Genomic DNA, 14,071 nt, shown 5'->3' with positions numbered 1-14,071 from the left:
GAAAAACTGAAAATATTATCACACCTTGGAGGAGTCAAAGTAGAATGTGCAGTACATGCTTTTTGGAATTACTCCAAGGGAATGATATATGCACCCCAGCTGATGACGTACTCCGAAGAAAAACTTGTAGAAGAATTAAAAGATCAAGGTGTAATAAGAATTGAACGAATGAAGAAAAAGGTAAATGGAGTCTTTGTACCACTTCCCAATTTGATTATTACATTCAATTCTACTCGATTACCTACTATAGTAAAAGCATTGTCAAGAATTCAGACATATGTTAGGGTCCTGTAGACAGAAACTGCAAGGCAAGCCTGCCACCTGTGTCAAATGCTGTGAACCAGAGCATGGTATATGTAATAAATAAGCCAGATGTATACATTGTGGAGACAATCATCCATCGTCTTCACTAAATTGTGATGTATACATCATGGAAAAAGAAATTCAAACTTTAAGGTTAACAGAACATATCACATTTAGGAAGACAAAAGAGAGAGTATTGAATCAATATGTTAGACCAGGAATATCCTTTTCCAGTGTTGCTGCCAATAGAAAACCAGTGACGACCCGTACTTGTGCCTCTGTGGAGGCAGTGCCAATTGTTGCTGGCGCTCCTTCCTCTTCGAAGGCTGCACCAGTAATTTCTGGTGCTCCTGCCTCTCCGGAGGCTGCGCCAGTGATTTCTGGTGCTCCTGCCTATTCGGAGGACGTGCCAGTGATTTCTGGTGTCCCTGCCTCTTTGGAGGTGGTGCCAGTTGATTCTGGCACTCCCGCCTCTTTGGAGGCAGTGCCAGTGGTTTCTGGCACTCTTGCTTCTATGGAAGCAGAACCAGTGATTTCTGGTAATCCTGCCTCGGTGGAGGCTGTGTCGTGTGTACCTGGCACTCCTGCCTCTCTGGAGGCTGTACCAGCTGTAAATGCTTTGGAGGATGCACCAATGTCCAATCCTCACACCCCTCCTCAGGCGACACCAGATTTGTCTGATGTTCCTGAGACTGGTAACCCTCTAAAAAGGAAGGCAGCATTAAACAATTGGTCTCCTTCCAGAAAAAAAGAGCAAGGCTGTAAGCTGAAAGCTCTTAAAAGAGTTCTAATCTAACACCCTCTAAAGGAAAGTAAAATTCAATAATTTTCTCTAGTGGAACTGTTAGGGATTAAGAGCTAAATGGGAAGAATTAAGGCTGCTCATATCAGAAGTGTCTCCTGTTTATATAGCTCTGCAGGAGACAATGATTGGTAATATGTGCCCCAGCCCACGAGAGTATACATCCTATCATTCCACGTATAATTTAAATATTGGAAGCCATGGTGGTGACGTTTTGTATGGTTGAAATGACACCCCACAAAATCCTATTAGTATCCAATCAGCATTGCAAGTGATAGGTGTGCAGATCCATTTGCAAAGAAAATGTACAGTGAGCTCTCCCTATCTACCACCTAACAAAGTCTTCCCCATCAATGAATTTAAATCTCTTATTCTACAGTTACCACGTCCTTTTGTTATTTTGGGAGATATGAATAGCAGAAACCCTCTTTGGGGTGACATCATCACCAGTCAAAGAGGAAGATGCTTACATTCCATCATAGAAGATGAAAATGTGGGGATTCTCAACTCTGGGGAGTCTACAGATTTTCATGTTCAAACAGGCATGTTATCAGCAATTGATTTATCTATATGTAGTGATGACTCCCTTATTGACTTTATTTGGAGAGCTACAAATGATAGCTTTACCAGCGACCATTTCCCAATAGTGGAGAGTGTAGCATTAAGCCCTCCATCTTCAAGGCTACCCAAATGGAACATTGGTAAAGCTGATTGGTCAACATTCCAGGAGCACGGCTCAATAGATGACTCTGCTGATGACTTTCCCTGTGTAGATGATGCTCTTGACTTTTTGAATACAATAATGTTCTCGGCTGATCTTATATATATACCTAGGACTTCGGGCATATTTATCTGCCGGCCAGTTCCCTGGTGGACTCGTAAATGCCAGGAAACTCACAGAACTATCAGATCTGCTTTCACCAGATACCGCAGACGAAAATGTGAATATTACTGTGTTGAATTTCGAAAAGCAAGAGTTCATTTTCGCATGGAAATCAAATAAGCACGAAAAGAATCTTGGACGATGTTCATATCTTCACTAAATTCGAAAACTCCTCTGACTCTAGTTTGGAGGAGAGTTAGAAAAATAGCAGGCAAGTTCACTCCTTGTCAACCTCCAGTTATCAAGATCAATGGGTGTGAGGTAGCAGATCCCCAGTTAGTGGCAAATGAGTTCGCTGATCATTTTACTAATGTTGCAAAGAGAAATGATGATAGACCCTATTCAGTTCAAAGACGGATAATGGAACAGGTCGAAATTGATTTTAATACATTAAGACATGAGCAATACAATGCTCCTTTTACTATTAGATAATTTGTATCAGCCTTGAATAAATGTAATGAATCAGCTCCTGGACTGGATGATATAACATATTCAGTGATTAAGCATGCCCCTGAAAATACCAGACTTTTCCTATTAAGCCTTATTAACAGAATTTACCGAGAACATATCTCCCCCAATCTTTGGGAGAAGTTAAAATTGTTGCCATTCGTGCAACCTGGGAATGATCCATTCAAGACAGAAAATTGCCGTCCTATTGCATTGACATCTTGTTTGTGTAAGATCATGGAAAAAATGGTGAACACATGATTCATGTGGTATTTGGAAAGAGGTAAAAATCTGTCGCTTGCTCAGTGTGGTTTTCGAAGTATGCACGCCACAACTGATGTATTGGTACGAATGGAATCTTCAATATGTGAAGCTTTTGCTGAAAAACAGCACCACATCACTGTTTTCTTTGATGTAGAGAAGGCTTATGATACAACATGGAGATATGGCATTTTGAGGGTCCTTTATGAATGTAACCTGAGAGGCAATTTGCCCCTGTTTATTAAGGCTTTTTTAAAAAATAGGTTATTACAGGTTCAGGTTGGAGCAACAATGTCAGATGTATTCAATCAAGAAGAAGGAGTACCACAAGGAAGTGTTTTAAGTGTAACATTGTTCGCCTTGGTAATCAATGGGGTTTCTAAAATAATTCCCCCAGATATAACATATACTCTTTTTTTTGACGACTTGTCGATTTCCTTTGCAGCATCAAGGATGGCAGTGGCTGAACGCCGCCTTCAGCTCTACATTGATAATATAGTAAAGTGGGCTGAGGTTAATGGTTTAGATTTTCTGCCAGTAAAACAGTAACTATGCACTTTTGTCGTATAAGTGGAATCCACCCTGATCCAGATCTATTCATTCATAGGCAGAGAATTCCATGTGTTGGTGAAACAAGGTTTCTTGGTTTGATTTTTGACAGCAAGCTGACCTGGATTCCACATCTGAAATATATGAAGGCAAAATGCTTGAAAGCAATGAATTTGCTGAAAGTCCTTTCTCACACTTCGTGGGGTGCAGACCGAACTCAGATGTTAAGATTATATAAAGCCTTGGTCTTTTCAAAATTAAGTTATGGGTATGAGGTGTATACTTCCGCGAAGTCAAATAGCCTTAAAATGCTCAACTCAATTCATCATGGAGGAACACGGTTCTGTACAGGAGCATTTAAAATATCTCCCACCGAGAGCTTTCTTGTAGATGGTGGTGAGGTGCCACTGGATCTTCATTACAAGCGTCTGCTGGTTCGGAGCTGGTATAGATTCCAGAGGCTACTTAAGTCTTTAACCAGCATTTGTATGAGTAAGGAAAGGCATTGGCATTTTTATGGAAATCACCCCAAGCAATCTCATCCATTCGCTTTTAGAGTAAATTTTACTGTCCATGAATTGAATTTGACAAGGATCGAGATTTTACCAGAAAAATATGCAGTTAGTCCCCCTTGGAACTTTCCAGGGGTAAAATTCTGTAGATATTTTAATTTTACCAAGACAGAATTGTCCAGTGAGGCCATGCGGTCAATATTTTTAGAACACTCCTTGGAACATGATAACTCCACTGCAGTTTCCACGAATAGCTCAAAGTCAGATGCTGGCGCGGCTTTGGTGTAGCCTTCCCTGATTTAGAGAGTAGTGACAGGTTATCATCTGTTGCATAGATTTTTACAGCTGAATTACATGCATTTTTAAAGGCTTTTAAAGGAAGTTTTTATTCGGAATGAAAATAATTTTATTTTATATTATGACTCAAGAAGTGTTCTTCAGTGACTGGAATCTTTTAACCTTTTAAACCCTCTGATTTTAGATATATTGGAATGGCTACTTTTACTGAAAAGAAGAGGGAAAGAAATGAAGTTCTGTTGGTTTCCTCCCCATGTTTGGGTGGGTGGGAATGAGAAAGCTGACCAACTTGCAAAGTCGGCGGTCAGCTCCCGCCCACAAAATGCCTACTACCATATCGGGATTTATATCCTCTAGTAGGTCAGAGAATAAAAAAATGTTGGCAGTCCCAGTCGGAGAATATTTTAACTAATCAAAAAATGTGCAGTATCACGTCATCAGTGTCTCCTTGGCCATCTCCGTATATGCCAAGGAGACAGGAAACGATGTTGTGCAGATTGAGGATTGGACACACAAGACTAACCCATGGGTTCTTGATGTCTCGTGAAAATCCTCAGTTTTGCGAGAACTGTACTGTACCCTTGACTGTGAAACAGTTGCTGATTGAATGTCCCAGATTCGGGATTTTGAGACATAGGTTCCTGTCTTGGGGGCGTGACTGAGTAGGTAATTTTATTCTAGCTACAATTCTTGGAAAGGATTGTAATATAGAGCAGTTATATAAATTTATTGGGGAGGCGGGCCTCCTCAACCAAATTTAAATTATACATAGATTGTCTATGTAAGAATTTATATATATATATATATATATATATATATATATAAAATTTTATGTACATATATATAGATATTTTTATATGAAATTTATTTTAAATTTAATTTTTTCTTTTCAAATTCATTTCGGTGTCAATAATCTAGATGTAGTGACGCCAGGTTTAATAGACACAATCAATCAATCAACCACCCTCCAATCATCGAACACACCAAATTGTAGCTCCCTAGCCTCAGTTGTTTTGATTTTATTTAAGGTTATAGTTAGCCTACAGGTGCCAACAGCACAGGCCACCACCTGGCCGTGGCTGAGAGTTTCATACAGCATTATACGCTGAACAAAAAGCTCGATTGCTTCGAAGTGCATTTTTTAGTTGTTAGTATATTGCCAAGCAGCATAAAAGTAAGGAGTAGCCCTCTCTCTCGGACTCAGATTTGTAGACTTGTGACAAGTCATCAGGGACAGGAATAACCACTCAGAAATATGAACATCCTTGAACAAAAAAAGTATTACGCCGTTAATTGGCAAATTAACGACAGTTTGGCACGTCACCTTCTGATGCAGACATTGTGGTTAAATAAGCACATTTTCCATAAACATCCTTCTGCGATAATCATTTGACACCTCCAGTTCTCGCCATCACTACTTGACAATGAAGTGACTCGAGCAGTATCATAAAAGTATTACTATTGTGATTTTTATGATTATTATAATTTCAAATTATGATTATTATAATTTCAAATTATGATTATTATAATCTCAAGACGTATTAATAATGACTTCATTACGTATGCTCTCTCTCTCTCTCTCTCTCTCTCTCTCTGACGCATCATCATCAGCTTGGGATAGCCTCTTTGCTCTATAAATTCTCCCATCACACAAACCGGACTCCCCGTCTCTTTTCAGATTCCCCCTCGAGCGGAATTATTTCTCGAGAAGAGTCTCGTCGTCAGTCCTCGTCGGCTCTTTCAGCTTTGATTTATGAACATATGGGTCGTTCGGCCTACAATCATTGGAAATGCAACGGCAATTTTCCAGAGTCAAAGCCACCTGATGTTAAACTCTGCATCGTCGCGCCAAAGGCTTTGGTCGCTGATCGTTTCCGATAGTAGTTTATTATAATAAATAACTGTCGAAAACGGCCAGATTTACTGTCCTAATCAAGGGGAAAAACTCCCTACGCTACAGAAAAATCGGACAGGACTTGTATGAAATGGGCGATATGCCTCGTGATGGAAGGAAGGCTGTAAGAGTTATGAAAACCCCGACAATGATTCCAAGAGAAACAGATGCTTTAATTGAGCAGTTCCTCTTAAAATAATTAGTAGGATGAAGTGGCCTGAAAGGTGTTACGAGGTTATCTAGTTAAAGGAAAACCTTCTTGCTTCCTCTCATTCCCAATTCAGTGCTCCTTCAAATAGGTAAATAGGTATGATACTCGATGTGCAACGATCTATCTATTTGTTTTGTGTGTAGCCACTATAGTCTGCAAGAAATAGACAGATATCTTGATTCGAGCTTGGCGCGATGCGTACTATCACTGCCTCTCTTATTGTACCGTCGTTTTGGACGACAGTAAGCATGTGGAATCAGCTGTTAAGAGCCGTAATATTTAAATTTCAGATTTTGCTACGTTCAAACTCTTAATGAAATGTGAAGGTTTTAAAATTCATGTATCCGAGGGCTTAATTTTATAATTCTATACTTTTAAGGATCAAAATATATAGTTTTCTAATGATTAATTTGTTAAAATAATAAAATAAAATCTTCCTTGAAATATAACCCAGTCCAAAGTTCCTCCGATTTGAAAAAAAACTTAATAAAAACAAAAAAAAACTTATTTTGTTTATGAATTGCTACGTCTATAGAACGCCTCGCCTTCCAGTAGAGTTTTAGTTATATTTAATTATAAAAGTAGCAGCCATGCCGTCTCCTGAAGCTACTGTTGTTGGGAGAGTGGGTATGTCGTAGGAACGATATTTCCGGTCTGACGGAAGCTTAGGGTAAGAGAGGCAAGTCACAAGAGTAGCTAGGCTTCGAGATGGATTTTAGGGACTTCTACAATAAGACCTATTTTCCTTCCCAATTTGCTGGCGTTGTGTTTACCACCTTTCAGGCAATGCTCGAGGCGGTTTTTGGAAGCCCCGTGATTCGAAACCACCCAGTATCGCTCTCAGTCGGCTGCGAGACGTGATCTCGGACAGAGGTCAAATTGCCAGCCTCCCAAAATTAGGCCTACCCACGACGCACTGGTGGACACGAACCCCAGACCTGAACAGAGGTCAGACCGCATTCTTCTACAAGGATACACTGAATATTGCATAAAGGTACGTCTGAAAGTGTAAACTTCAACCCAGCACCTTTTACTACCAATAAGACTCTTGCTAAATTCATTTTCAATTCTCATTTTTACCCCTTCTACATCAGAAGCCCTTTGTCCTCATCGGGCCACGTGCTCCCCTTTGTGACTTGTTAAAGACCAAGTTTTCGTGCATACCTCATTGAAACCATTCGAGTTTACCTTCCCCAATGGTAGAGAATTAATTAGCCTTAATCAAGCAAGAAGTCATTTTTCCTTTTATCTCGTTTAATCTGGGATTCTTTTCCAGATTCCATGAGTCACGTGCCGTCTCTCTGCCGCAAGTGTGCATTAAACCCAAGTGAATGAAAATCAGCTTGAATTGGATGAGACTATAAGCCCCAACGTGGGGGCCAATTCATTTAACTTTTCTCCAGGCCAGCACGGGCCTTTTGTAAATAAATAGTTTTAAAGTAACGAGCTGAGTTTTCTGGCGACCTTCCCTCTAAAGAAAGAGATTAATAACTATCAGTTTACGGTAAGTTCAAGCAATTCCCTCTTGAAATCCTCAATTATTTCCGTTTACGTATCTTAGCTTCTCTCAAGGCCCTATATACGTAAAATTGTCGACCTTCGCCGAGGATATGAACCTAGCTTGCTTAAAAAAAAAAAAAACAAAAAAAAAAAAAAAAAAAAGCTTGTAAATCGCGTCATCCGTTGTAAAACGTAAACTGTAAATTATTTTACAAAAAGTAAATCAAGCACTTGCAGGGAAAGAAGACACATGACTCACGGTAAGGTATTCCATTCATTAATATGATTATTCTATAACCAATGTTAGCTTAAGGTACGTTTTAAGTATTTTTATTGTAGAAGTGTTTAAAAGAGCGTAGGTAGAAATCTTATTATTGTAACGGCGAACGCGCCAGAGCTTTATTTTAGCGGCGAGCAAACAATTTGCCCCGCGAATTCTCTGTTACTTTGTGCTGTCCTCGTCGGACGAGACAGAGCACGTGTGTAGAATAGATGCCAGAAAGAACCAGATCAAAAACTAGGAAGTGCTTTGCCAGGGTTTATTGCGGTGTTTGAAAGCCTAGCTAGTTAGGAGTGTTTTACTAATAGTTACGGCAAAAGAAGTGTACAATTCTTTTGTCTCTGTGATATGTTAGGGTATCCATTTTTAACTTAGTTTTCATTCCAAGTGTTGGTAACCGCTACCTCTCAGCTTAAATTCAGCTTAGAGCATTCTCGCGCCTGCGCGGTTCTCCAACCAACCTTCGTCTAATTCACAGCGGCAGCCATGTTTGTTTCCTCTTCAACATTATCTAAACAATTTAAGCAAAGTAACGTAAGTCACGAAGTTTTAACGTAAATAATATCAATGTCTGTACTAGTATCTATCGTCCTGCCAGAAAAATTAAACGTAATTCGCCTTGAATAAGAAAGTAGAATTTTTGTGTTGTAAATTGCCTTCGCATTTACAGAGAATCAGCTGTTTTGAACGACATGCTGCGCGCTAGCAGCGCTACCCAGCTCCTTCATGTGTTTCACCTCGCATCGCTCACTCGCGCGCTGAGCGAAAATTTCATTTCACTTCGCACTTAACGTAGCCTCATTCACAATTGTTTGCTAACATCGTTTTAAATCCTTACCGTCATTTCACTGTTCACAGGGACCTAGTAATCTTACATAAAGTTAACGTAAATCTCAAGTAGAGTAAATCACAAGAATTGTTAACGTAAAACGCGTCTTTGTAAAATTCATATTGAAACGCAAATCATTTCATAAGCGCAAGCCGCTAACATTAACGTAAAAATCGTTCACACGAGCGCGTTATCATTTTCATAAAACGTTATCCAAAAGCAATTCTTTCATTAAAAAACGTTAACGTAAGTAAATCATTTAACGCAAGTTGCGTCATATTAGACTAACATTAGTTCAATTCAAATATAAGGGAGTTCATCCATATATAATTTTTTCACCCTCTCCGAGAGAGAGAGAGAGAGAGAGAGAGAGAGAGAGAAAACCAGAACACAGTATTCACGAAGCCAAGAGTACTACATCTTACCATTAATTATAGCATGCAGAATTAACATTATTTTAGTCTCTTGTGTCTTTCATTTACACAGCGTGATACGTACGCGCCTGTGTCCATTGCAGTTTGCAAGCATTTATTTATTTCATTTACCGAGTACTTCAGCGAGGGACTGAGCATTCCTAAAATTTCCATTACCTGTCGTTGCCCGAGTGGTCTTTTCATTTTCTTTTATCACAAAAGACTTGCGTTATACCGCAAGCACAATTCGCACAGCGTGCCACGCCAATTCATTACTCCAGACAGGGAAGTAGTTACCAGTTTAGGACTGGCCACCACCAGTGCACGTCAGGTCTTACCATTTTACAGTGCCACTAATTCTTGACACTGTCCATCGACTGGCTGCTGAAGTACTCCCACCTTTTACTTTCTCTCCCCCACTATTACACTCTGCCCATGAGCAGTGCCATTTCACTTCAGTATATTTAAGTATACTGCATTGTAGTGTCCGGGACGGGACACCAGCACGATACCAGTGCTCCAAGGAACGCCTCCATAAATGCCATTGCACCTGTACAGGCCGTACAGGTAGCCATTAAACCTGCGTGTCCGTCCTTACGGAACGCCCAAATAATTAGTGTGTCCGTGTACAAGGGTCAGTGATCCTTCGGAACACTCAACAAGGGAACGCCTCCCAGAAGTGCCGCAATACCAGCCCTAAGTGCTGACAAACCTGCGTGTCCGTCCTTACGGAACGCCCAATTCATTAATGTCCGTGTACGAGGATCAGTGATCTTCGGACCATCCTAAGGGAACGCCTCCCCAAAGTGCCGCAATACCAGCACTACTAGTGCTGCCCAAGGAACGCTCCTCATAAGTGCCGCGCACCTGTACAGACGTACAGGTAGCCCTTATACCTGCGTGTCCGTCCTTACGGAACGCTCATTCATTATAGAGTATCCGCCATTTTGGATCATTGAACCAAGGAACGCCTCCTCATAAGTGCCGTGCACCTGTATTGGACCTACAGGTAGCCCATTCCAGCGTTCTCCCAAACTTAGGAACGCCCTTAAGTGTGACGTACGCCGTACATTCCATTTGATTTTTTTCACCTCTTTAGAAGGTGCCAATCCAGAAGTGCCACCAACTTACGGGACACTTCCCAAGTGCCACAGAGCACCCAGTCTTCTCAGACTTTTTCTCTACCACGTCGCAGAACACCTTTCCAAGTGAGTGCCACTTTCCACAGTAGGCACTCCTATTCCATTCCGTACCCTTCCTGGCCATTATTTTCATTTTCATCAGCCTCTACTGCAGCCTAAGGGAAATGTCTTCCCCTGCTTCCCGTGACTTCTTTGCCGTAGAGCTCGAGAGGCTCCGAGTCCTCATAACTCTGGGCAAGGGAGGCCGGTTACACTGGACCAGCACTAGACCAGTGGGATAAAGGCGCAGCAGGCTGCCGCGCGCCTGCAAGAAAAGGAAGAAAGGGAAAACCAGAGAAAAGCCGGAGAAGGCAGAGAGAAAAAGAAAGAGAAGCAGAAAGGAAGGCAAGGGAAGAGGAGCGAAAGCATGAGCTCGCTCTCAAGGAGAAGGAACTCGACATCAAGCGGGAGAAGGCCCGTAAGGAGAGTATCCTAGCTCAAGCCACTCTGCCAGCTTCCAGCCCTGCACCCACTGTCTCTCTTAGTCCCGCCGTCTTGGCTCAGCCTGACATCCTTTCGATTTGCGAGCCTGGTCCTGATCCAGTGCCGGAGATAGAAATTCCTGCCGCATCCTGCCAGCTTTTACCTTTTTACCGCCTACCTCCTCCCTTTTGGAAGAGGTAAGACCCACCAGTTAACCCCGAAATTGCTTCCGAGGGTGATTCAACGGAGGTTCCCTTTAACCTTAACCTCCCCACGTCACATCACTGCCAGAGAGGACTCTTCACCTGTGGCTGAGCACTGCCAGCCTTGGTGACTCCACAGATTCGCAACCTGTGGGGCATCTCGGTCTTATCATCCAGTGCCACGGAAGAGGTTCTGGAACACGTTCTGCCGAGACTGTGGCCGCAAGGGTCACATGTCTGCAAATTACGGAGGGTGCGCTAATTGCAATATTCCTGCCATCGCAAATGGCCGTAAACCAATCCTTCTTCCCTAGGACCCCCAGATAAGGGCCCTATAACTGTTGCACCCCTCCAAAGTCATTATCAGCCAAGCCACGTCAGAGCCTACGACGACTCTGGCGCTCAAATCTCCCTGATACGGGAAGATCGAATCCCCCGAGGGGCTAACGTCGATAGACGTCATTTAATAACATTGAAGGATCAAACCATATTAAGCTGATCCTTCCCCCGACCGTCCAATTGAGGGTCACCAGACCTCACTTCTCCAGAGTTTGTACCCTTGCAGTTGCAAGCTACATTCCAGGAGGTTACGACCTCCTCCTAGGGCAAGACATGAAGTCTCCCTCACATTTCAAAAAGCCTAGGGGTCCTAATCCCATGTCAATTCACTCCAAAGCAATGGAGTCACCGAAATTCTACTTCCTCCAGGAAGTACGTCCACCAACAGTCTCCCCCGTATACCAAGGAGGGAGGTTGACCATTCACAGTTCCGTTGCAAAACCTGCAACGTAATAGGGCACTCCACGAATTGGCCTAGGTGCCCTAGCCGACTACCAGCAGCGGACAATGTCCACTTTCCACAAGGCTTAGCCTTCCAAAAGAGACAGGAGCCCCTGTCTCCCATTTCCAAGGGCACGCTGAGAGGTATTGCCACCTCCGGTACCCGTCACAGGTCCAGTCGACCTCAACTCTCTGCCAGTGCCACTTGGCAGCACTGAGCAGTGCCAAGCTCCGTCCAGCCTGGACGTAGAGCCACCACCGAACTTGACCTCTGCGCCTGGCCCCGAGCTCAGCGCCGGCGCCTCCTTATCAAGGATCCTCCTACAGGAGATCCTCCAACAGGCATGGAGCTTACCACAGCCCATGGCCAATCACTAGTCCTTCTTCTTCATCCTTACCTCTGTCGCCCGAGGATGAACCTCCGGCAGACCTTACCTTTGCCCTACCTCCCTGGAAAACCAGGAAACTGCGCCGACCAGGAGTCAGCCTGGAGTTTTCCCCTCACGACGGTTGTCGCAGCAGCCGGAGTGAGGGCCTCCCCTGCAGTAGGTTCCACCTCTACGACGGTTGCTGCAGAGACCGAAGTAGGGTGTTCTCCTGAAACCTTCACTCAGGCTACCGCTGCCTCAGCTCCTGCCGGCGTTTTCTGCCTTTCCCCAGAGTCGGTGCCTCCGTCTACTCAAGGACTGGTATAGCCAGGTCCTGGGGAATAAGAAGAAGAAGAAGAAGGGACGTCATTAACATACTAACAAAGAGCCACATGCTCTCCTTGACACCTGTGCCCGAGGTACAGTGTCGCATTCAATTGCAGAGTGATCCAGGCACCTACCAGAGAAGGTAGCCAGCCCGATCCCTGCCAGTAGCACTAACCCTCTAACCCCTAGCCATTGTAATACTAACCCTCACTTAAATATAATTACCTCATTGCATTTCCCTCCTGGTAAATTAACCACTCATCATCCCCAACGCATCATTACCTCTCATTATGTATTTTAACAATTCCGTCGCTGAACTGCTGCTGTGCGTACCACACTCTGGAATGATTGCGTCTTCATTAACTGTATTGAGTAGGTTAGGCTAATGATTTAGTACCAGGGCATTAGGTTAGTAGCAAGTAGAATTTTCAAGTAACCTTATCTAGGGGTAGAGTAGACTGTCTTCACAGACAACCCGTAGTTATTACTTAGGCTAGATTACATCACTACATTAAGTTAGTACACTTAGCATCTTTGCCTATAAGTTAGGTAGGCCATTGTAGTCAGCCGTATCGCTGCTCAAAAAATTCAAGTTAGAGTAGGAGAACTGGTTGTCGAGGCGATCAACTTATTTAAGCCAAGACCTTCACGCCCGAAAGGGAGTGAATGCCTTCTAACAGGGGGAGCTGCTACGTCTATAGAACGCCTCGCCTTCCCAGTAGAGTTTTAGTATTTATTTAATTATAAAAGTAGCAGCCATGCCGTCTCCTGAAGCTACTGTTGTTGGGAGAGTGGGTATGTCGTAGGAATGATATTTCCGGTCTGACGGAAGCTTAGGGTAAGAGAGGCAAGTCACAAGAGTAGCTAGGCTTCGAGATGGATTTTAGGGACTTCTACAATAAGACCTATTTTCCTTCCCAATTTGCTGGCGTTGTGTTTACCACCTTTCAGGCAATGCTCGAGGCGGTTTTTGGAAGCCCCGTGATTCGAAACCACCCAGTATCGCTCTCAGTCGGCTGCGAGACGTGATCTCGGACAGAGGTCAAATTGCCAGCCTCCCAAACAAAATTAGGGCCTACCCACGACGCACTGGTGGACACGAACCCCAGACCTGAACAGAGGTCAGACCCACCGCATTCTTCTACAAGGATACACTGAATATTGCATAAAGGTACGTCTGAAAGTGTAAACTTCAACCCAGCACCTTTTACTACCATACGACTCTTGCTAAATTCATTTTCATTTTAATTCTCATTTTTACCCCTTCTACATCAGAAGCCCTTTGTCCTCATCGGGCCACGTGCTCCCCTTTGTGACTTGTTAAAGACCAAGTTTTCGTGCATACCTCAGTGAACCATTCGAGTTTACCTTCCCCAATGGTAGAGAATTAATTAGCCTTAATCAAAGCAAGAAGTCATTTTTCCTTTTATCTCGTTTAATCTGGGATTCTTTTCCAGATTCCATGAGTCACGTGCCGTCTCTCTGCCGCAAGTGTGCATTAACCCAAGTGAATGAAAATCAGCTTGAATTGGATGAGACTATAAGCCCCAACGTGGGGGCCAATATCATTTAACTTTTCTCCAGGCCAGCACGGGCCTTTTTGTAAAT

The 14,071-nt window shown here is 43.1% G+C and overlaps 1 protein-coding gene across 1 annotated transcript; it reads left to right on the top strand.

Annotated features, from left to right (window-relative positions):
- Positions 1–430: 430 nt before the first annotated feature.
- Positions 431–1,099, top strand: LOC135218824 (cuticle protein 16.5-like). The gene has a single exon (XM_064255273.1). The coding sequence runs from the start codon at positions 431–433 to the stop codon at positions 1,097–1,099; it is 669 nt and encodes a 222-aa protein (XP_064111343.1).
- Positions 1,100–14,071: the final 12,972 nt, after the last annotated feature.

This window comes from Macrobrachium nipponense, chromosome 1 (assembly GCF_015104395.2).
Source record: "Macrobrachium nipponense isolate FS-2020 chromosome 1, ASM1510439v2, whole genome shotgun sequence".
NCBI classification, from domain to species: Eukaryota; Metazoa; Arthropoda; class Malacostraca; order Decapoda; family Palaemonidae; genus Macrobrachium; species Macrobrachium nipponense.
The sequence above is the reverse complement of the archived record's forward strand: the minus strand, read 5'-3'. Positions and strand labels throughout refer to the sequence as shown.

Coding starts and splice junctions, on each gene's coding strand:
- LOC135218824 (XM_064255273.1), top strand. CDS start 431: ATGGAAAAAGAAATTCAAACTTTAAGGTTAACAGAACATATCACATTT.